The sequence below is a fragment of the Homalodisca vitripennis genome, unplaced genomic scaffold (assembly GCF_021130785.1).
Source record: "Homalodisca vitripennis isolate AUS2020 unplaced genomic scaffold, UT_GWSS_2.1 ScUCBcl_677;HRSCAF=3210, whole genome shotgun sequence".
Lineage (NCBI taxonomy): Eukaryota > Metazoa > Arthropoda > Insecta > Hemiptera > Cicadellidae > Homalodisca > Homalodisca vitripennis.
This window is the reverse complement of record NW_025776787.1, coordinates 107,170-132,761: the sequence shown is the minus strand read 5'-3', so window position 1 is coordinate 132,761 and position 25,592 is coordinate 107,170. Positions and strand designations below refer to the sequence as shown.

Below are 25,592 nucleotides of genomic sequence, written 5' to 3'. Positions count from 1 at the left end.
ATTTAGTAGAAGTCTTGAAATTTTGTTTCAAGGTAAAACTAAAAACAGTAATATTTTTTAGGATAATTTTGTATATTGATTAAATAGGAAATAAATGCATTCAATAAACTTATAAGAGAGCAGTCAAGGTGGTTAAATTGCAGCATAATGCAATGTCCGTAGCAAATTCTAGCAACAATTAATGTATATCTGCTTCGTCAATTGTTAAGCATAATCTGCAACCATCTTGTTCCAATAGTTCAACACTAATTCACCTGAAAATTTCAAAAATAGTTTTGTTAATTCTGTAACAATCATTGGAGATAATATCATTAATCTTTTTTGGATAATTTCTTAAATCAAGTGCCTATAACCAACTCTTCTATTTATTTTACTCCAGTTTTCACGTTGTGGTGTTAGGGCCATGATTAATAAAATGAAGAATTGAAGTAGTAGCGACTATTATGACCTTTCCAAATGGTTCATTAAAGAAATATGTGATCTCATTATTCAGCCCCCTCTCATTTCAAACATCTGCCTCTTTCAGGGGTTTTTACTCACTGTCTACAAATTTCCAGTGTGCTCCACTCTCAAAAAAGGAGACAAAACCCACTCAGGCAATTATCGGCCTATATGTTTTGGTATCTATTTCATTATCATCACTTAATGTTTATTCATTATAATTTGTACATTTTTAACCCTTATCCATAAAGTAGTTGTAATTTTAAACCAGTGAGCATGAGGTATTATGCATATACCTGAAAGGTCACTGGTCGAAAATATTAACCACAGCCTTAAAATATGTCAAATAAAAGAAAGGATTTTTAAAATTATTTTTTCCAAGTCTAGATGCAACCTCAGTATTAAGTTAAATCAATAAAACATGTTAAATTTGCAAATTTTAGGGGTGTGCACAGAAAGAATTTTGGTGTGGTTGAAATTTCAACCACCGTGCGTCTAGGGATTACAGGTAAAAAATAAAGCGTGCACAGAGCAAATAATGAGGTGGTTGAAATCTTGTGGAAGTGAATGGATTATTGTCTAAGCTTTTCAGGCAGATTCATGATTTGATTTCTTCCCCACTTGCCTATTTGATAAAATTTTATCTTTTTCTGTGGGTGAATTTCCTAATTCACTAAAACAATGCTATAGTCCACCCTCTGTACAAGTAAGGAGCGTGGAATGTTTGTAGTAATGTCAGGCCTATTTCGCTGGTTACAACCTTTTTTAAAATATTTTAGAGAATATTTCTGGATTAGATTGTTGTCTTTTCTGGTGAGGAATGTTCTTTCTCCAAGCCAGTTTGGTTTCATAAAAGGAAAATCAACCTCTGACGCAGTTGACTCTGTTATTTCATTTTCACTCTTAACTGCCCCAGTTATTGTTGGGGTTTCAGTCAATTTTGTTTAATTGTAAACAGCATTAAAAATAGCACATGTTAAATATTGTTAACTAAAACCATTTCCTAAAAACAGTAGACACATGAAATAAACAATAAAATTCTATGTTTCTTTTGTATAAAGTTTATTGCAAAATGGGTTTCTTACAAAAAGTTATGTTTCATTTGACAGTTTTAAGAGTTATATTTCATTATAATCTTAATACTTTTTACATCTGACTTGTTATGATAAGAAAGAATTAAGCAATTAGTAAGACTGTTTCTTTCTCTAATTTTAACACAGGGTTAAGAATAAATCTGAAGTATACAACCTGCTATGTAATAAAGTATCAGCGTCTCTTGGTCAAAAATAAATATATTTGGTAAGTTAAACTTTCTTGTAAAAAGTAATATTAAAAAGTCGTAAAAAAAAAAAACAAGAACTTATAACAGTAAAATTGTAAAGCATCTGTTATCTGTTTCTTTTTTATCAATTTCTGCACTAAGTCTTCAATAATGACTGAAGGTTACTTTTATTCCTCATCATGAAAATTTGTTTCGACCACCAATGAAAATCTCTAACCCATACTCCCTACCATCATCGCTCATGAATATTCATAATCAGCATTTTAAATACTAATAAACAAAATATAACCAGGTCGTCAAATGCTTTGTAATATGTCTGTGGTTTTCTGACAGATGTAGGAACACATCGCACAATATGTGTTTGAAAACAAAATTTTAATTACAGCAACTTTGAATGCCACAAAAATTAGTAGAAATTTGAACTTACTCTCATACATTATGTACTGCCTTACATTTACTTTTCTGATCTAAATTGCCAAGGGCTTAACAAGTTTTAGTTCTGGATATCATCATAACATTATATTAAATTCATTAAAATTATAATTTGATTTTGGTCTAACCTAATAAATGTTTATGGAACATAATAAATCAACAAAAAATATTTAAAATAGCATTTATTAAATTTTTCCAGACATTAGTCTTCTGACAAAAGTTTTTACAGAATTTAAAATAACATGATAATGTAGGCTCATTAGCATACTTTTGAGCTTATACCCCAAAAAAGCAAACAGGATCACAGCAATTGTGAATTTTTATGTTATACTCGTATAATATTATGTTATATTATATACAAATCTAATATAACAAATACTTAGCCAATATAACCATAACTAGGTTGTGTAATAATAATTTCTAATGATCAACGAGTTTACAAACAAACAAAATTAATTCACACCAATCCTACTTTATGTTTTAAAAGGACTTGGGTGTCAAAATCAAAAGCCATTACCACATAAAAGTGACGTTCAGTAACAAAAGTGTACAGTCAAATCTGTCATATCCTGCCCTGCAATGTAAACTCCGATGTTGGGTCTGTTCCTGGTGACAAATGATACAACGTTATGTAGCTGTAAGCTTGGAAAGCAATGAATGTGTTACAGATGCAACCTCCAGTAACTTTCTCTCCCATATGTCAGCCAGTGGGTGGGACAGAATGGAGGCCCTTTCGATGGACAAACTCTCCAGTACAATTTTTAGATTCAACGACCTTGGCAAAACTGTGATACTGTTGTGTGTCAGATTTAGAATGTGCAGTGGGACATGTTGTAATCATAGTATAGTTAGTAACTTTCTATTTTGTTGTAAGTTGATTTTGAAATTGAAATATTGTTACATTATTGAATATTAATTTTTGATTTAAAATAACATTCTTTTTACTTTTTGGAATTAATTTGTATTGAGCATACATAAAATATATCCAGTGCATTAGCTTAGTTTTAAAGAGAATAAATCTTTTTTGTATCTTAAATTTATAAAAATTTATCTGGAAACAAGCACTATAGTTTACATAATTATGTAGTGCCTTCACGATGTAAACCATTATATCTAGTGCACTTAAGTTACATTCATCATATCAAATCCCATATCAGCCTAGCCTGTGCCACATTAGGGACATGACAGGTTTTACTGTACAATACAATGCTATCTACCACATTAAACAAAGTAAACTTACTTACCATTGAAACCAACAATTTTCACAACACTAAAAATACAAGTAAAAAAGCTAATGCAACATAGTGCCTCTGAAAAATGTATTGTATATACGGTTATCATTACAAATCACTGGCACATAACTGAGGGTAAGAATTATTAAATGCAATATTTACATTTTATACTGCTTCTAGATTTAAACCTCATTGCAATGAACTGTTTTGTATGCTATCACAAATTTTGTCTTCACGTTGTGATTATACTTTGTTGTTACTTTATAAATATATTGATATTGTTACACACTATATATAACACAGGGTTAATACTTGTATTGTATAAACATTTTTAGTCCTCTAAGTGTATCATACACAACTTTCTGAGTAGACATTGAATGTGTTATAGCTGAAAATCCAAAGTTTATAACATTCTTTATTCACAGCGTTTGTATGAGTCTGTGTGTGTATAAGAGTGTTTGACGGCTACTGGAACCGCACAGTTGAAGTTCAGCGTTTCCCCTCTCTTGATTCCCCGGAGGAGGCTTGCCCAGCTGGAAGTTCTGGTTGTCAACTGGTTGAGGGAGAGTTCAGAAGACCTGTACCGGGAGACTGGAGGAAACTAGAGGCTGGAGTTGTGTTCAGAATAGACATTGATGACGAACCCCAACCTGAAATCATTACAGTAAAACAATCGTAGGTGATAACTGGGGTTTCATTTAAATTAATTCTCAATACTTATTTTAAACCTGAATATTATAAAATTCCAAAACAGGTAAAAAAATGCCTTAGCTGTTGCGGTTGGTACCATTAAAAAACAATTTTATGTTATGTATGATGTAAAACACAAAGACCCTTTACCCTAAATTGGATTAAAAGTTTGAACATACTCATTTTTTCATTTTTTGACAAGCTGGTTACAGAGAGGAAAGCAGAATTTTGTAGAGCCCAGACACCGATCAAGTTAGGAAATCCAGAGAGCTGCTATAAACACCTCTATGGCTTATTAAATCCTCGTTTAATGCACAGCTCCGCAGTTGTAGTTATATTATCTACCTCTTCACTATCTATTTATTCTTCATTATTAGAATCTTCTGGGTCTAATTTATTAATACTACTGCTTTTGTTTTTCTTTAAATCAAAAGTATTTTTGGTTTATGGCACAAAATCAGAGAGGTCGATGCTAAAGTGTGAGGCCTTGTACACAAATGAGAAGCTCTGCAGCTCAGCTACATTATTGACAGCCTCAGTTTCATTACCATTAAAGTGATAAAAGTCACAAATTCTTCTAGCATACTTGACTGTAAATTATAATTCATTTTGATGAGTCCGTCAATGTGAACACTATGCCATTTGGGTCATTATGGCCAATGATTGTTCTGAAACCGATCTTGTAACTGTCCAGTCACTGTGTCAAGGATCTTGAATTAAACATCAAATTTAATTTCTCTTTAGGGCGTCAATCTTTACTTCCTTAACTGTTAGTTCACCCATAAATCTTTTCCTTTTCATTGATCTTTTTTGATGTTTGAGAGGTAAGTTTATGTTTCTCTAAGAATACATTTATCTCTGAATATATTCCTTAATGCATAATATCTTGATGAACTAACTGATGAAACATTTTTTGTGAGCTGGTATAACTATATTGTTTTATTTGTAATTATTTTTATTTCCTGTATTATAACAGTGGAAAATCAGTTTTGGTTCAAAATTGGTCAGCTTTTTTATAAACACAAAAAAGCAAATGCGAGTACATACAGGGAAAAGTACAACAGCTGAACAAACAATGATTTGCAAAGAAGTTTGGTTTCTTTCATCACAAATAATTCTAATAGCTTTTTTTGTAGAATTAAAACATTTGTGGTTAAGAAGAACTTGAACCCAGACAACGATACCGTAAGTCAGCAAAATAATTTGGATCTGAGCATAATATACAGTAAGCAGTACACTCCTGCTTACAACAGGCTTCAAGTCTGTGTGATTTGACTAATTAAAATGTGGTTGAAATGATTATGTGCTCTACATTTATAAGTAATTTTACCAGTTAAACAAGATATTTTTAAGTTTTATTCAATACTATAGTGAAAATTTTGTATGCACTGAACAAAGTTAGACAATAGATTTCAAGAGGTATTTTAAAAATATAACAGTGTTTTATCAAAATATAAAATGGACTTACTGCAAGGTATGGTTAGACTAGCATAAAAATCACATGTATCTGAAGATTTTATCCAAATCTTATTAATTAACAAGGAAACACTGTGAGTTTTTTATATTGAAATTAAAATTCATAAAAATATATTTTTGAACAAACTTGTAGATGACTAATATAAAAAAAAGGATTTGGAAAAAACTATCTTAGATTTACAATCACTGCACTACGTGAGTCACAATGTGGACTATACAAATAGCCAGATGCCGTCATGAGAAGCACCTGTACAAACAGTAATCAACTTATCTAGTTTGTAAAGGCTAGAGAAAGTTGACCTTTAACCACTGATAACAACTTGCGATTACCACTGAGACTTGTGTGGTTCTAATACCAACGACAAGTATTAAATAAAAAACAATATTACTTCCACATCACTCCTATAGAATAATACATACATATTGATTGAAATATACTCAGTCCTTAAATATATTTAAAAATACTAGTAAACTCATATTACTGGCTTGAGTGTATTTAAATTGTTAATCTTTTATAGGAGTATAAAAATACTTAAAATAAATGTAATAAATACTAACTTGATGGATTTAACTATTTTGACTCATTTTTTGATTCATATTTTAATTAAACCTGACCACCAAAAATTGACAGACAGGCAGCCCAAAGCCTAATAAAACTTATTTTTAAAATGTCCAAAACTAAAACTAGTGGCTCTAAATACCCTGTGGTGCCTGTGACATTGGAGTCAAATACTCATCTATTAAATGCACTGGCTCATGTCAACTATGGTTACCATGGAGGCTGTGTTAACATTAAGGACAAACAACTAAAAAAAACTAACAGCAAATGAAATTAAAAATTGGATGTGCAAGAAATGCCTTAACATTCCAAAATCACCTGTGAACCAATTATCTGAAAACACCCCATGCGACATCTTAGAGACGGAAGAAAGAAATAACACGAGCCTAGATATCCCTAAAATCCATGATACTGAAATGGAGGAAATTACAACCAAAGTAGAGAACTTTGAAAACCAAGAAAACGCCTGACCTTGAAACATCGCTCACCTTTAGCTGCAGAGGTAGGGAGTGCGCTACTTGCTGAAAACCAGAAACTTAAACAAGACCTATACCAAACTAGCCTACAGAACTGTAAGCTAAATGCAAAAATCTTAGAACTAGAAAACAAAAATGAAACTAATCTATGAAGAACAAATAGCACAACTAGAAATTGAAAAGGAGGCGCATTCTGAACAGAAATAACTTCTTGGAAAATCTGGTTTACGAACTGGAAAAGCAGCTAGTGAAAGAAAAAGAAATGCAAGAACAGCTGAAGAAGAACTTTGAAGAGCATGACAAAGAAAAAGAAGTAACAATTACCAAATTAGAAAAAAGGGCTCAAGAAATGCAACGCAAATCTCACTTTGAAAAGGGAAAACACAATGGACAAATACACAATATCTGAAAAAATACTGAAAAACTCAGAAACACAGACAAGCAATAATGAAACACCGGCCATGAATACAAACATGTATGTACTAACACAATTAGCCGAACTGAAATTACGACTTAATAAGCTGGAGAACCTGAGTGTTACAACACAAAAAACAAGATATGACATTTAACAAAACTGAAGATATGACATTTGACAAAACTGAAGACCTGAGAACAGCCACACTTCCAACTCCAATGACTTCCAGAACACCTAAACAAACAAAGCAAGGACAGGAAGAAGAATTTCCAATCCCACACAAAAAATCAAAGACACAGAAAACGAGAAATGTTTACAGCACATCACTGCAAATAACAAAATACAGATCGAACCAAGGCTTAAATACAGAGTCACATACAACAGACCACACCATTAAAAAGCTCCGAACCGAAAATTCCACACACGAAAATGAAACTTACAAAAATAATTTCAAAGTGACAATAGCCCCTCCTATCACAGCCACAAAACTCAACTCTGGTGAAAACCATAGCTGACTTCTACTATAAGCAAACTAAAAAATTAAAACTGGAAAATGTAAAACAAAAATTGCTGCATCCTCCACCACCTCTGAACAGTATTTTAAACCCTGAAACAAACAGACAATTACCATCCCCTGAAAACCCTAAATACACCACACTACCAAATAACAGCCCTTTTTTAGAAGCGGGCCTGAAGGGAAAAGAACACACATAACAATAGCTACACCAACAGAACAAAACACAAATCTTAATCAATTCACTCTCCTTCACCAGAATATTAACTGGCTGTCAAACAAAATTGAAAGGCTAAATCATTTTTTAAGCCACAATAACCAGACTTTATTATATTAACAGAGCATGGACTTAATCAAGAAAAACTAGAAAGAACAAACATAGAAGGCTACTCTCTCGTTGGAGGCTTTACGAGAAAGAACCACATTAAGGGAGGAGTAGCAGGCTATGTTAAACAAGACCTACAAAAATTTGTAAAACTACTAGAAACCAGCTCAGATGAAACTGAACTTATCTGTGAGTCAGCCCTTTTCGAAATAAAACTTAGAAAGGAAACAATAAATGTCCTCGGGGTCTACAGACCGCCAAGCACAAAGATAGGACAATGCCATCGATATATTATTAAATGTACTGGACAAAGCACTTAGCACATACAAAAAAATCATAGTCATGGGTGATATTAATGCCGACAATCTACAGGAGAACAGTGATAACACTAAATTAAAAGAACTTCTCGCTGCATTTGATTTGGTAAGGATGCAGCTCCCACCCACAAGAATCACCCATGAAACTTCAAAATCAATAGACTGGGTGTGCACTAACATAAACCCAGAATTAGTAAAAACATCAGTAATCCAAAGCGGCCTCTCTGACCACACAGCACAATTAACCACACTAACCATAGTAAAACACTGTCCCACCAAAATTAAAACAAAGAAGAGAAATTTCAACAAAAAATCAATAGAAAACTTCAAATCAACTCTAGCCAAACAAAAATGGGATGCGGTGTGCCACTCCAACAACACTGACACAGCTTACAACATATTCCACAGTATCATCCAAGCAACCCTTGACAACACCTGCCCACTGAAGACCTTCAAAAATAAACATAACAAAACCCAGACCTGGAACATTGAATGCACAAGACTCAAGGAACAGTACATCCGAGCCCTAGAAAAAGAGCAGTGCACAGGCCGAATAGAAGACAAAACAGAGACAATAGCCAGGAAAAAGGACTACGACTTAAAGCTCAAAAAAGAGTCGGTAGCAGCACATATAAGTAACTCCGAAAATAAGCCCAGAGCCCTATGGCAAATAATAAACAAAGAGAAGACAGCCAGACACAAATCGAAACAACCAAATATACCTTCAAATCAATGGAAAAATACTTCACAACCCACCTGCAGACGTAGCAGACTGCTTTAACAAAATTTTTCTCCTCAATAGCACAAAGAAACTCTCCAAGACAGCCACTTAAATGCCACAAATACTACAAGCCAAAATCCCCCGCCACTCACTAACAACACTTTTCAGTTCGAACCAACAACAAAAGAAGAAGTGGAGAAAATAATAGACTCCATGAAAACAAAAAACCTCATCTGGCCTAGATAACATCTCATCAAAACTAGCAAAAATCTGTAAAGAAGAAATTTCTGATCCCCTAACACACATCATAAACATATCCTTACAACAAGGGATTTACCCTGAAAAACTAAAAACACAGCAAAAGTATACCCGAAATATAAAAAAGGACCAACCACCGACATGACTAGCTACCGACCAATATCACTCATATCCACCTTCTCCAAAATTATTGAAAAGATAGTACTAGAAAGACTTTTACAATATCTTGAGCACAATAACCTACTAACTAAACATCAGCATGGTTTCATGAAAGGACGATCCACAACCACAGCCCTAATTCAACTTATAGAGCATGTCATAGACAAACTGGAAGAGGGCCACACTGCTACTAGTTTATTCTTAGACTTTACAAAAGCATTTGACTGCTTAAATCATAAACGCCTTCTTCAAAAACTAAAAAGCATGGGTGTAAAAGATAAAACTGCAGACTGGTTCTGGAACTACCTAAACAACAGGAAACAACTGGTGGAAATCCAATACACTAAAAAACAATTTATTAGAAAAAGTTCAGTCAAAAACTGCCGACATGCAGATGGGAGTGCCACAAGGATCAGTGCTGGGCCCGGTCCTGTTCCTACTGCTTACAAACGACCTACCCGACTACCTAGAGCGCATCTGTCACACAACCATGTACGCAGATGACACTGTCATAACAATATCTGACAAAACCACGCAACACCTTGCCAGAAAGTCTAAGCAGCGCCCTAATCACAACAAAACAAATACTGCATCTCGAACAACTTAGTGCTAAATGGCAATAAAACTGTTCAAATAAACTTCTCCACCAGGCAAAAAAATACACATCTTCCAATCACTGACCTAGAAACAAAAAACCAAACAAATCACCTTGGTATATTAATTGATGAATATATAACCTGGAAAGCACACACTGAACAGCTTTGCAAAAAATTAAGCACCAGCATATTTGTAATACGCAGAATTAAACAGATTAGCAATAAAGACGCAGCTAAAACCGCCTACTTTTCACTATTTGAGACACATCTCAGATACGGTATAGCACTATGGGGAGGAACAGCTAACTGCAACATGGAGAAGATCCTCAGGCAGCAAAAACTAGCAATAAGAGCTCTAGAAGGACTCCAATACCAAGAAAGCTGCCGGGAAGCATTTAGAAAATTGAAGATCCTCACAGTAGTAAACTTGTACATCCTAGAAGTAATTCTGCATGCGGTACACTCAAGAAAAACTAGAAACAGAGACCTTCACCAGTATCACACACGCCATGTCCTTGACTTCACACTGCCTGTACACCACCTGAGCCTCACAGCCAGGAAACCATCATATAAGGGAGCGGCCTACTTCAATAAACTTCCAGAATCCCTAAAGAATGAACCACCCAAACGTTTAAAAAAAGCATTAACTGCCTGGCTACAAGAGAGACCCTTTTACTCAGAAAGTGAATTTTTAAACTTGTAATTTAGATTAAGCTATGTAATTTTTATACAACCATGAAATCTGTACCAATGACGCATGTACTGTTCTCAACGAACATGTCAATAAAGTGTATTGTCTATTGTCTTCTCAACATGGATAGTCCTTTAGCTAACCTTTTTGTGACTGATTCAACATGTGTATGCCATGCCAACCTAGAATCTAACCATATACCCAAAAACTTCAATTCAAAATTGCTCGTAGAATTCTGACAATGTCTATTGGAACTAAAAGGTCAATCACAAATTTTATTATCATTTAAAGATAATGAAATCCTTATGACTACCACTAACTTTGAGCCCTAACTCATCAGCAATGAGAAAACCCGTGACACCCATATTCTCGATGTTGACTAGCAAGCAATTAATTAATAAAAATGTTAAAAAGTATAGGTCCAAGAATGAAACCTTGTGGTACACCATACTCAACAATCCTTCCTTTTGATCGAAGTCCATAATTAAAAACAAGTTGATTCTATCTGACAAATATGAATTAACAAGTTTTACAGAACCAGGTTCAAATCCATAGTAAGAAAGTTTCATATTTAATACATTACGCTTTACAGTATAGAAAATACCTTTATATAAATTTACCATATAATTATGCTTACTCGCGTAATGGTGACTGGTAGAAACTACACAACTACAGATCTTGTTTACACAAATAGAAAACATTATGTCTTGGTTTGTTTTTGGGAACACAGATTATAAATTTATTGTAATTTGCTCATGGCAAAAAAAAAAAAATAAATAAATAAAGATTACACCTTGTACTAACTGGGTGTTAAATAGTAGTTAGGAGAAGAGTGAAAGTAAATTACCTGAGAGAGAAGTAGGTCCAGTTGAGAACGTGACTGTCTTGTCTGTTCCACCCATCAGACTGATGTTGTGCATTCCTCCCATACCTGCAGAAAATTCAGTTTCCATCATATTATAGCATATTGTAAACATGCCAAGATGAAAGTGTACAATAAGTCTACAATCACTGCTGCTATACGATTTATTGATCTATAATAAATAAATTGTTAAGTTATACATAAATGGTTAAAATATAATTTGAATCTTGATTACTTAGTGTATATAATGTTAAAATCCTGGTTGTTCCTCCAGTTGACAAATTCTTCCAAGGTGTAGAAAGTGGGCTCCAGCAACCACTCCATGTGATGCTTGTTGAAGGTTTTGTCTTAACGCATTTTTTTAACTGTTCAGGTAAGAGGTTGAACAGCCTGGTTCCTGCGTAGCACAGTTCCTTCTTATAGAGGGATGTGTGGTGAATCGGCATGGCAAAGTTTATGTTGTTCCTAGTACTGTAATTGTGAGTATCTAGTCTCTGGTGATTTTTGTCTACTCCTTGTTTGACCACTTCAAAAATGTGAAGTAATATGACAGTCAGTATTTTAAGTTCTTGGATGGCACTCTGAAAAAGAGTCATATTTGTTAGGCCTATTAAAGTTCTCACTGCTTTCTTCTTTACTACGAAGACTCAGCTCAGATTCCTGCCAGAGGAGTTTCCCCATACCATGTCCTTACCGAATATACAACTCAAATAGTGATTGGTGTGCTAATTTTGCTATTTCAAGTTTACAGTTTTTTATTCTTTTGAGTGCATAGAGGCTGGTACTTAAGTTTCCACAAAGGTTGTCTATATGTGATGCCCAAGTGAGTTACCTGTCATTTATAACTCCAATATATTTTGCTTTACTTTCTAGTTCAGTTTCTGGTAATCCTGTCAAGGTCAGTAGTTCTTTTTTCAAAATTTAGTTTTTCTCTCATTAAGTAAAAAGATTTTTTTTAACAATACTGCTTGGTCATGTTGTATGTAATGAAAGATAAAATTTCTAATTTCTTTCTTTTTTATCAGCAATTAGGAGTGTAGTATCATCCACGTACATTATTGCTTGTCCATGTCCTTGAAGATATCTTTGCAGGTTGTTGGTTAGCAAGATGAGAAGGTTGGTCTTTTCACTGAGTCTTGGGATACACCTTTATCAATTGGGAGTAAAGATGACCTTGCTATATGGGTAGTGTGGTTTTTGGTTTATGTTAGTTCAACTATTTGTGTTCTTCATTTTTCTTAGCAGTAGAGAGTGGTATAAAGTTTAGAATGATTTACTGAAATCTAAGAGAAATCCAATAACAGATGCTCCTTCCTCCATCTGATTGATAATGTACTCAAAAAGGCTAGTCAGGGCTGTGGTGGTCAGCAGACAAACTGTTTTAAATAATCTGGATATTATAGCCTACTATTCTTTTCCTCATGATGTAATTTTAATCCAAGATTAAGATGATCTTTATCTGTAATCTTAATCCTTGCAATAATGGAAAAATCTGTATTAAATCTGAATAACAAGTACGCATGCATGCCCCCCCCCCAAATTAATTTTCCCACTTCAACAGCAGATGTTAGTTGTGCAGTTTCGTCACTACAGTACGAATATGTCTGTTTCAACTGGATCTTACTTAATCAGTATGATGATACATAAGGAATTGTGTGACATATTTATGACCGTTTTCTCTATTTACTTATTTAGGCATATAATTTAAGTTTTCTTAGAGTAATACAATAAAGAGATGCATATCATAAACATCTGTACTAAAACTGGTAATTATTTAAAAAATATTGTTTATGGATTTTATCAAACTTTAAATATATGTCAATACTTGAAAAATTATGATTGGCACAATTTTCCCCTGAGATCTTTAATTCTTTTGTTGATTACATTTTGCTAAGATACTATTACAATAATCACATTCATAAAAATACTATTTTGGTACTTTTTAATTTTTATATACCATTCCTTAAAAATCCCTAAAAGTAAGTTATAATGTCTTTTCTTATACAAATACACATTCTTTAATGGACAATCTAAAGAGATTTTCCTAAGAGTTAATCTTATAACTCTTTTGTATCATCCAATTATTGAGAAATTACAAGTTTTAAAAACATTGAAATATACCATTACCAATTAGGCTAGCTCTTAACCCTTTCCACTCGTATGTCAGACGCCATCCGACATTGCAATGACGTCAGCTTTACTTTATTTTTAGTATTTCAGACTTTTTTCACTTGATTTTTTACTATTGAAATTTTGAATGACATTGTTGCTGAAACAAATCGTTATGCACAAGTGAAAATAAACAAGCTGAGACCCCTAAAAGCTAGATCTATCTGGAACACTTGGAAAAATGTTTCTCTGGAAGAAATAAAGGCTTTTTTAGGAGTTAATCCCTAATCCTAAATATGGCACTGAATCCAAAGCCATCAATCCAAGACTATTTTTCTTCTGAGTGGGTATTTTATTAGCAGTTTTTTGTGAATGTTTTCTCAAGGGAAAGGTTTTCACAAATATTTTGGTGCTTTCATGTATCTCCTCCAAATCCTGATATGAACAATAGAACCAGAGCTGATAAAGTAAAGAATGTTGTAGCCTATTTACAAGGTCGCTTCAGAGAATATTTTGTTCCACTTTATGAATGTAGTGTAGATGAAAGCACCGTGGCTTTCAAGGGTAGAGTGGAATTCAAATGTTACAATCCACAAAAACCAACCAAATGGAGTTTGAAAGTTTTTGTACTCAGTGATTCAAGGCCGGGATATGTTCATAGTTTTGAACCTTATTACGGTTCATTTACAACTGAATCATAAGTTCGCCCAGATCTACCATTCACTTCTAGAATTGTATTGCATTTGGCAGAAAAATTATTGGGTGACAATGCAGGATCTGGTTTTCATATATTTACAGATCGATACTACACAAGCTTACAACTTTCGGAGGAATTAATTGAAAAAATATGAAACTAAGACCTATCGTCATACAAACAACACTTTAGTTTTAGCTTGGCGGGATAAGCGTGATGTAGTAATGTTTAGTAATTTCTACAACAATGATACTGACACCATCTCAAGAAGAGGCAAGGATCATCAAATAAACATACAAAAGCCAACAGTTATTTGTCAGTATAACAAATATATGGGTGGCGTGGACCAAGCAGACCACTATATTGCTTCTTACAAATTTTCCCGTAAATCTCTGAAGTGGTGGAGTAAGCTATTTTTCTGGATGTTGGAAGTGGCAATAGTAAATATGCTTTCTCTTGTTCAACATGAATAAACAAAACCATGGAGAAAAAACAATTCAAACACAGGAATTTCAGAGAAATCCTCATCACTGAACTTGTAGGCCATGTCCGTAACCCTATGAGTTTGAAGCGGGGTCGTCCTTCATCAGTAGAAAAAGAAGAAAGGCTAAACAAACACCCTCACTTTCTTACAGCTCATCCAACAAAAAAAACTAAAGACTGTGCTGTTTGTAGCAATAGAAGGGAAACACTTTACTATTATAAAACCTGTTCAAAAAATCCTGGTCTTCATCCTGCAGAGTGTTTTGAACGATACCATACCGTGTTAAAATATAAAACTTATTAGTGTAAGTATCAAATTTTATATCTCTATACTATAAATTAGAAATAAAATAAAATTATTATACAATATAATAATGTATATACTTTATTGACTTCCAGTTTGCTAAAACTGGGTTTTTACTGAAAATACGAGCTGAGGGGGCAGACTGGTGAAAAAATCCGAGTGGAAAGGGTTTTAAAAAAAAGTTGTTTTATTTCAGATTCATATTACATTCTTGTTAACCTTTTGAAAACCACATATCACTGGTAAAATAATATATCTTGATACATTCCTGGCTATACATGTAGTCCAGAAGCCAAGAGCCAATTTGTAGCGTACAGCACACAACCTGGTTTATTTTGAAATGAAAAAAAGTTTTGCTAAGAAGAAAGTTAGTTATCAGCCACACTAGTTTTAGTGCAGATCGAAATGGAAAGGTATCAGTATGGATAAGAATATGAAATGATTTTTTTCTAAGATGATGTTTTATTCCAGCATGAAATACTTCAAACCTAATGTCAGATACATAAATAATGGTTATATCAATATCACCCAACTAAAGAGAACTAAAGTCACAACTTTAAGCGTCTATATAAACAACCCTGTGCTCCGTGTGTTGGATCTGACACTGATTAAGAGCAGATCCAACATGTAAAACTTTATCCACATTTTCTGTTTTTGATTGATTTTTTTCTCCTGAGAAAGGTGCCTCATTGGTAAATCCTAAAATTCTAATGAGGTAATGAACATTGTCATCTGGATTTTTATGTTAGGCATATTTAAAGCAGTAATATCATTCAATGATGGTTTTTTAAGTTAAAGTTTTGAGGCCTGGAAGCTGGGATAAATGTGGAACAAGCACTGAAAGGTCTTGACAAGCAGCAGTTATGTCCATACCAGCTGGTTGTGTCCTAATTTTGCAATTACCATGATTTTACATTGTGTTTGTTTATTTATTTCCTAGTTATTTTGTGTGTATTACTGTTTTTGGAATCTTTATGAAGACCCTGATGTTATAATTTCATAGCCTGACGGTGGGGCTATGAACCACGAGACCATAGTTGAAAATAAAAGAACTGAAGATGGATTTTTAGATAAGTAACCTTTCTGTAACCTCAAGTAACGGAGGTGCAAAGGTCCTTTCAGGACTATGTGTAACGACTCAGGTTCTTTCCCTCCATAAAAAAACTTTGAGTACAGACAATATATATTTTTTTGCTATGCTGATATGTTAAGGTAGAAGCAGTTATTATAAAATTTACCTGATTTGAAAATGTATGTACTCACATAACTTAAAGCAAAATACAGACATAAAAAAGAAGCTGCAAAGTTAATTGTCTATAAATAAAGTATTCAATACTAACTTGAAAAAGGAGTTGGTCCTGGCATTGGGGGAAAGTTACCAGCTCCACAGGGAGACTTCTTGGCAGCTGATGCAGTTCTGGTAGTGGTCTCGAAGATGTTTGTTTGATCCTTTAGAAAGTGACGACGCAGACTGAGATGGCGTTCTTTCTGTGCTATAACACCAGCGTGAGCTGCCTGTAGTCGTCCTGCCAGTGCTACGAAACTGTCGTGCAACCTCCTCAGGGCCACAGACAATTCTGCAAAAAAGCATACTTTTATGTTTTTCAAATTTTGCTAAAAAGTGCTTAATTACTGCTCATGAGGAAGCTAATAACTACGTTTTAACAAGTTGGTTTAAAATTTATGGTACGTTATTATACTTTTGTTAAATATTAAAAGTTTTATTAAATTACCTTGAGGAGTTAGAATAGCAGGATACGAAAGGGAGTTAACATGTTTTTCAGTATTATCAATTTCCTGACGAAGCACCTGAATATCTCTCTCGAACTTTGAGACCAGCTGAATGAAGAACTCGAGAGGTGCAATGTTGTCGTTCTGGAGGCCAGGTGGAGTGTCGTGTGTCCGCTGTGCCATCTCGCAGAGTGACAGGCACTGCACAGCAGTTTATAAAATCACACAAACATCTAACTCAAACTTAAACAGTTTGATATTACTGAACATAATGAATCTGGTATACATTGACTAGTTTGAGATGATTTCCTGACAAGAGTTTCTTCTGTATGCAGTTAAAGATTGTAAATGGTGTGCATCATTAAAGCATCATTAAGTCAATTAATTAAAAAAAAACTTCATTCACTATTTAAAATTTTATTGTACTGTTTTATATAAAACCTAAAATATCTACAATGACAAAAAACAGCACAATAACTTTTTACCAAGAATTTTCACAGTGAAAATTAAATATTTCAGTTTCTTTAGTTTAAACAACCAAGACCAGGGATGAATAAAATGAAAAATAAACAAATCTTATGAAGAATCTTATAGCATTGGAAAAAAGGTTTAATTTACTATCACTGGTAAATGAATAAAAAATTTCACAATTTGTTCTTAAGTGGCAGATGATGGAATCATTGATTCAAAAAGGTCTTGCGCAATAATAAAATAATTATTGGAATTTTTTTTATTCATTTACCAGTGATATTAAATTAAACAAATCTTAGTCTGCATAAGATGTTTGTGAGCGTTAAGGGCTTTATTGCCTGCTCATTATTAGAAAGGAAGTGGTAAGGCCTTCTTAAAATCACATCATCTGTCATCGAGTCAGCCTGTGTGATGACTCTTAAACAGACTTGAAACTTGGTAAATAGGTTCTTCTTGGTCCAAGGAAAAACACAAATGTTTTTTAGATCAAAATTAAAAGTAAAATAAAATTCTAAAACTTTTACTTGATAACCATTATAGCAACAAGAATATCCGGAGAATGAATAAACAAATTTGTAAACAGATTGACTACAGTCATATCATGTGACAGAACACATTTGATGAATTTACCTTGTTTGGTGGGACTATCATTACATTCTGACAGGTCCTTCGAAACTCCATTATATTGATTTATTTGTTACTGTATAGTATAATTACATTTCATATTTTGTATTATACTGTACTGTGTGATAATCATTAATATATGTGACCAAAGATAATGAAAATAATTATTCTACACACTAAGGGAAGTTATAAAGGGTGATGCAACAAACCTTTGTTGTGTCCGTCTTCAGTTTATTGGCTACCACTCTGTTCTTTTGAAGGGCACTAGAAACAGACGTCAATAGCTGTCTCAGAGCTTCCGTGTCCTCCGTGGACTTTGTGCATCGGCTTCACCGGGGCTCGTGATACCTCACAACTCAACGTCTTCTGTTGTTTCACAAAGTTCCTTGAACACAATATTTAGATCTATACATATAACCAAAGAGTTTCTATTCAATCAAAGAGGTATGGAAAAAGCATATATACATTATTCTCTACATGAACATTCTTTGATCTAAAGCATTATCCAAGTAGTGCTAGTCAAATGAAAAAAGAGCTAGTAACAAACAGTCCGACCGGTAAATAGAAGTTGTTGTGTATCACAAACAGCTGATTATTACTTGCCAGACTAAAATAATTAATAAAGCAAAAGATAAGATACTTTATAATAGAACCAATTTGAGTTATTTAATGTGGTTTTAAGAAATTTTAAATCCATTAGCGATATTAACGAAAATTAAGGTATAACGTATTATTTTGGGTTGAAGGCTGAAAGGTTCACAACTTCCAATCTGTTGACCCGGCAGTTGTAGCGGATTGCTAGCCTTCTTCTTGCCTGATTGGTTAAAGAAAAAGGACGTGTGTTGGTGGTCATATCTTCTTCTTCTTCTATGGTGCGGCTTATTGCCATGCACTCAAGGGCCTTTTGTGCATCCCGGAAGCACATGGTCATGGCTAGAGAGCACATTTTTTAATAAAATTTGATTATGATTAAATTTGTGAAGTGCCAATTGGAAATGATATAATGTAGTGCTGAACAATAGCATTAAGGAAATTAAAAATGTCAATAAAATATGTCAATATCAATAAAACATTAAGTTGGTTGACAGCACAAAAAATATGGAGCGTATGGGTAACCTTACATTGTATAGGTCGTACCACAAGACATGGCTTACATTTAAATAAACAAGGCAATTTTAACCCTTTGAGTGCCGCAGCGTCTACATAGTAGATGTTGTGAAATGTGCATAAATTGCCGGCATCTACCCAGTAGACGATTTGTATTTAATTAATATCACATATAATTCATTTTTGTTTTGACAAATAACTTATTTCACGGCAATCTACAAGTTTCGAACAATCGATTGTGATTGATTTTTATTGTTCACCGCCTCCTTGAAACAAACAGATGACGCAATAGTTGGTCAGCTGCTACTTGTTGCCATTAACTACACAGTTTGGTTCGTTGGGTGTTTACATTGTGCTAGTTTCGTGTGTTTATGCTGAAAACTGTTGTTATTGCTATTCTGCAATTGTGTTCAGTAAAACTTACAATGCATTTATAAACTTCTTTTTTCGTGTTTTATTTGTTTAGTGATGTATATTTTATTGTTGGATTGGTGATGAAGTAAAACGCAAGTTCCAATCAAACTATTGATTTTAGGTGAAGTAAGGTTATATTGTAGGCCTGTGTATATTTTTATATACTTTTTATATAATTAGTATTTTACAGTCGTCTTACTTCATTGAGTGAAATAGAATAGTTATAATATTGTTTCTAAACTTTTGACAAACTTGAACAAAAATTGCTTTTTGTTGTATTTTGTATATATTGCAGTATCTGGTTAAATATTACTGTAACACAGTATATTATGCATGATTTTTGTTCAGTTTTTCATGCTCTTTCATATGGTATAGCTAAAAAAAATAAAAAAAAAATTGTATATATAATTTTTTGGTTCAAACTTGAAATGTATTTTTTTTCATTTTTTAGTTTTTTGTTATAACCTATATTCTTTTTGTGTAAATAAAAATAAAATTATAATATTATATGGAAAAAATACCTTGTTTTATAACTCACAAACTATAAAAAAAATTATTCAAATCGGTTGAATATAGTTTTTTCCCCACACGATTGCAAAACAGAAGGAAATGCTCCGGCAATTTATGCGTATGACTTGGGAAAAATGCTGTGGCACTCAAAGGGTTAAATTTTGGGTACATATTATTAAAAGCGACTAAAGAAAAAGAAACATAGGTCCCAAAAGTCTACTTGTAAGTGAAAACTCCAACAACATTGAGCCTATTGATAATCCAGCCGACACATCTCTATAAATTTTCAGGGTTTTGGTGACAAAAGCCCAGCTGAGTCATAGCAAATTTTACAAACAGTATTACATGTAATAATGTTTTAGTAATAAATTACAATATCAAGGGAGTTCCTAATAAGTTAGAGGAATTAAAATTAAGTATATTTGTGTCACAATCATCACCAGGTTATAAAGTATTATTTTTAACAGAACACAAAACACTGGCTTAAGAAGGAGTTTAAAAATTATTTGAGCAATAGTGGCCTTTTCAAGATTCAAGATTCAAGATTCAAAAATTCTTTATTCGTACATAGTACAGCGTGTACATGAATAGTGTCAATAAGTTTTTTACAATATACTAATTAATCTATATGTCATTTAAAATTAAAATTATACAATGTAATAAGAAATAAACAATCCAGAAGCTTATATACATGAAATACTAAAATTACATACCAGGCATTCCCAATCTACCTTCCCTCCCAAAACTCATCAAGGGAGTACAGAGCCAGATTTATCAAATATATTTTTAACTCTTTTTTCATTTTAATAAAATTTTGTTCATTTATTATTTTTGTTGGTAGTTTTGTTAAAAATTTATGGCCCATAAAATCAGTTCTTTTTTTGAAAAATTCTAGTTTGTGCTGAGGGACATTTCTTTTAAATCTAGTATTATAATGATGTAAAAGTTTTGTAGGTTTTGCATTTCTCTCATTTTGTTTTATATATATCACTGTCTCATATATGTATAGACTGTAAACAGTTAAAATTTTGTGTTCTGAAAACAAATTTTTGACAGATTCTGTTTTTTTTAGTCTAAACATTGCTCTAAGAGCTCTCTTTTGTTGGCGTAAAATTTTGTCTAAATTTTTCTTTGTCGTTGCACCATATATACTAATTCCATAGGCTAAGTGTGAATGTACTAGTGAGAAATATATAGTCCGCAATGTCTGTATACTACAAATCTGTGACATCTGTCGGAGTGCATAGATACCAGAAGACATTTTATAAATTACGTGCTCAGTGTGTTTGTTCCATGACAGATTCTCGTCAATTATGAGTCCTAAAAATTTTGTGTGCTCAACTTGGGATATATCATTATTATTTAAATTAATATCAAATTTGGGTGTTATTCTTGATTGTTGAGTGGAAAACGAAATGAAATTTGATTTAGTTGAATTTAAGAGTAATTGTTTGTTATCTAAATATTGTTTAACTAAATTTAGACTAATGTGAGAAGATATTTCTATATCTTCTTCTGAATTACCTGATATGGTGATGTTGGTATCATCTGCAAACAAACAAATGCCACAGTCCTGCGGAACCACCTTAGGTAGTCCATTAATGTAACAGAGGAAAAGTAATGGGCCCAAAATGGATCCTTGAGGGACTCCGTATTTAATGGTTTCTATTTCAGACTTATATTTTCTTATAATGTGACACCTGCTCGGTTTTAATTTAGATGATGTGTGTTCTATTTCCACGTATTGTTTCCTCTCTGTTAAATATGATTCAAACCATAATAATTCTCTATTTTGAATACCTAGATTGTTAAGAGAGATTAGAAGTTCTTGGTGTGAGACGCTATCAAATGCCCGTGTGAGATCCAAGAAAATTCCAATTACCTTTTCACCCCTATCCACCGAGTTGATTATTGACTGAATAAAGTCAATGCCAGCGGTAGTAGTGGACTTTCCCGATCTAAAGCCATGTTGTTGCTTATCTAATAATTTATTGTTTTCTAAATAATTCACTAATTGAATATAAACTACTTTTTCAAATATTTTAGAAAACACAGGAAGAAGAGACACTGGCCTGTAACATGAGGGGTCATTTGGGTTACCTTTTTTGAAAATTGGGATTAATCTGGCAATCTTTAGTTGATTCGGAAAATAGCTTGAAATTAGAGATGAATTTATTAAGTGGACTAATGGCTGTAAAATGAATGGAAGAGATTGTTTTATTAGTTGTATAGTAACCTCATCATTTCCAGATGATGGTTTATTTTCAAAAGACATGACAATTTTTTTTAAATGAGTTTCTGAAATCTGATTAAATCTAAATCTATTATTTGTCGTATGAGCATGTGGAAAATTTAGTTGTTTTTCATTTCTAGAAGGTAAATTGGGTAATACTGTTTTATCAACTACGTTTACAAAAAACTTATTAAATATATTTCCAACCTGTATTGGATCACTTACAACTTCCTTGTTTATATCTCTAAAAACTGTAATATTTTTTTTACAAACTGGTTTTTTATTTATTTCTGTTTTAATTAATTGCCATGTTGATTTTGAAATGTTGCAAGAATTATTAATCTTTTGATCAAAGTATTGCTTTTTTTCAATATATATAGCATTTTTCAATTCCTTTTTCATTTCTTTAACTTTTGATTTTAATTTTATATCCTTAAGTATCCTACAGTTTTTTTCTAAGTCTATCAATTTACACTGCTTGTATTTAATTTCATCAGTTATCCATTTACTTTTGTGATTTTCTTTTTTGGTGACTATCAATTTAGGAAAATGTACTTCAAAATTATAACTAAAAATAGAATAAAACACATCATATTTCATACGCACTGGTGCTTGGTAGACATCCGACCATGCCGTATTTGCTAGGCTGCTTAAGAATGACTTAATATTACTCTGTGTAAATTTTCTAATATATTTATTCATTACACTGTTCTGCCTTTCACCAAGATCTAAAATTTCAATTATCTGTGCATCATGGTCGGAAATGTGTGTTATGATGCCAGAGACTCTAGTTTTATTAGAAGGTAGATTTGTAATAATATTGTCAATTGCTGTTTGTGATTCTAAAGTGACCCTGGTTGGAAAATCTATTTTGTAATGTAAGTTAAACGATTTTAAAATACTATTGAATTTGTTGTAAACAGTATCCTTATTCAAAACATTAATGTTGAAATCTCCTACTAATACAATATTTTTGAATTTACTACACAAGATATTACACAAAACCTCCAACTTAGACAAAAAAGGATCAATGTAGCAATATTTAGGACTTCTGTAGAGACAGGCCAACACAAAAGAGTATGTGCCAACATGCACCTCCGTAAGACAACATTCAAACTCTTTCTCAGTCAGCAGTGATTGTATAGAGGGAATTAAAAATGTATTGCATTTAATATAATTTCTAGCTAAAATCAGGGTACCTCCTCCAATAGAGGTAGCTCTAGAAAAATGTGAAATTTTGTTATAATTTGTAATATTTAAAACTTCAAGTTCTGAATATGTCATTTTGTGTTCTGTTAGGGCAATTATATCTGGTTGAATTTCATCTGCTATTACTTTTAATAGATTGATTCGTGATGGCAAATGGTGTACATTTTGGTGAAAAATAGAGAATTGCTTCTCCCACGTCCCAGAGGTACACTTGGACAACCCCAGTGCTAAGTCAGACCTGCCTCCACATTGTGCCCTGCTAAAAAAATTTCTCCATAATCAGAGCACTCAAGAAATTCATTTAGCACCACTTCACTAGACTCATCCGATGCGTCGTTATCCCGATTGTGTAGTGTGTCTGTGGTCTGTCCAATTCGTGGACCGCTGGCCTGCTGGGTTGGTGGGTTGATGATCTGCCCATCCACTGCTTCACTGGACTGTCTGGTCGGTAAACCACTGGCCTGCTGGGTTGGTGGGTTGATGGTCTGCCCATCCACTGTGTCTCTGGACTGTATGGTCGGTAAACCACTGGCCTGCTGGGTTAGTGGGTTGATGGTCTGCCCATCCACTGCATTACTGGACTGTCTGGTCGGTAAACCACTGGCCTGCTGGGTTGGTGGGTTGATGGCTGGGTTTGTTATATTTATGGTTGGTTACTTCTGGATTGCCCATGGCTATGGTGGTTCTAGTAATTTAAGTGGTGAATTATTGCCATACATAATAAAATTATCAGAATATAAACACTTAACAATTGAAACAGTTTTTGAGGTTTTGGTTATTGAACTTATATTCCAAAACAATGTTTACATATTTATAGAATACCAGACATAAAAAACTATGATCAATTTATAACAATAATTAGAACTTCTTCTTGAGGCAACTTTAACAAAACAAGAAAATGAGTAAAAATAAAATAATTGTTCTGGGTGGTGAATTAATAATAAATACCTTGGTTAGTGACAAATACTCAAAGCAGTCACTGAATATAACGCATGTATACTAATTCCTTGTCTGAACAGGCCTACTAGAGAAACATGAAGATCAAGAACCTGTACTGACCATATTTTCTTCAATGTCAAGTATGCAGATGTATTTATAATGGATCCAGGGATTTCAGATAATTTAAATCTTGTGGAAAATTTGAAGCTTTTTAATAATATTAACCCTCCGGGTAATGTGTTTTTACACATGGTGAAGGGCCTATTTTGATTAAATGTGTGCATGTTAAATTTTGTTTAAACAACCAAAAATTGTATTATAATAAATTGTGTTACATACAATATTATTCTGTGTATTCTAAAATCAGAAAATAATAGTACAAGTGAACTTAGCCTAATCTGATGACCAGTTGTACTCTGTTGACTGTTAAAATTTACTTTTGTATAAAAAGTTTTTCAAGTTCTCACAACTTGTATCTTATTACAAATAACAATAAAAAATATGAAATAACCATTTTGTTCACTTTTTTATGTGTACTCAGAAAAACTATACATATAAGATTCAATTCATAAAAAATATTCAATCTATATGAACAATATTGAAACTATGAACACCCGGTTTTTCTGACTATTGGGCCTCATCCTCTTCATCCCTGGCTTTTGGACTCCTGAGTAGTGATCTAAGTATGGAAAACACTTCTTGTGAATACCACAATTAAACTGAGGACACCAATATCTATCTGCTTCTCTTACATAATCGTAACTACCCGGACGGACAATATAATCAGTGCGCCCAACAATATTACTATCGCGAGGGTTAATAGAACCTTTAAAATACAGAGAAGGCATTTTTCTACTAGTAACATCTTACATTTTGTCAGAGTCTACAGGGAGAAGACTGTACAAAGAATTTTTAAACACATTTTGTTATTAAAATATTCACTTTCAAAAGTAATGTTTTCTAAAAAAATCAACTCTTTAAAAAAGAACTGTGTAACATATTAAATAGTAAATGTATGTGCTATAAAAGAAAGCTTAACATGCAGCTAAAAAGCAACAGAAAAGTAAAACTTATTAGACAGATATAACTTATATAAAAAACATCTGAGGAAACTTATTCTTTCAGCTAAGAAACAATATAATGATAATCAAATTTCTAGAACCAATAATGTCTCTAAAGCTTCTTGGCAAATAGTCAACAGAGAATTAGGGAAGACAGATAATTCATCAATAATTAAATAGAAATTAAAGATAATGATGGTATAATCAAGATGGGATGTGTGGCAGTAAACTTGATGAATGACCATTTTATTAATGTT

The 25,592-nt window shown here is 32.9% G+C and overlaps 1 protein-coding gene across 1 annotated transcript in view; it reads right to left on the bottom strand.

Annotated features, from left to right (window-relative positions):
• Positions 1 to 3,921: 3,921 nt before the first annotated feature.
• The window catches only part of LOC124370907, a 59,362-nt gene continuing 37,691 nt past the window's right edge, over positions 3,922 to 25,592 (bottom strand). Inside the window, exons 8-14 of the mRNA XM_046829210.1 lie at positions 23,574 to 23,963; positions 18,677 to 18,795; positions 18,072 to 18,176; positions 16,770 to 16,968; positions 16,377 to 16,613; positions 11,432 to 11,515; positions 3,922 to 4,037 (exon numbers count right to left, since the gene is read on the bottom strand). Coding sequence (XP_046685166.1) covers positions 3,937 to 4,037; positions 11,432 to 11,515; positions 16,377 to 16,613; positions 16,770 to 16,968; positions 18,072 to 18,176; positions 18,677 to 18,795; positions 23,574 to 23,963 — 1,235 coding nt within the window. The 3' untranslated portion in view covers positions 3,922 to 3,936. The remainder of the gene's footprint in view (positions 4,038 to 11,431; positions 11,516 to 16,376; positions 16,614 to 16,769; positions 16,969 to 18,071; positions 18,177 to 18,676; positions 18,796 to 23,573; positions 23,964 to 25,592) is intronic.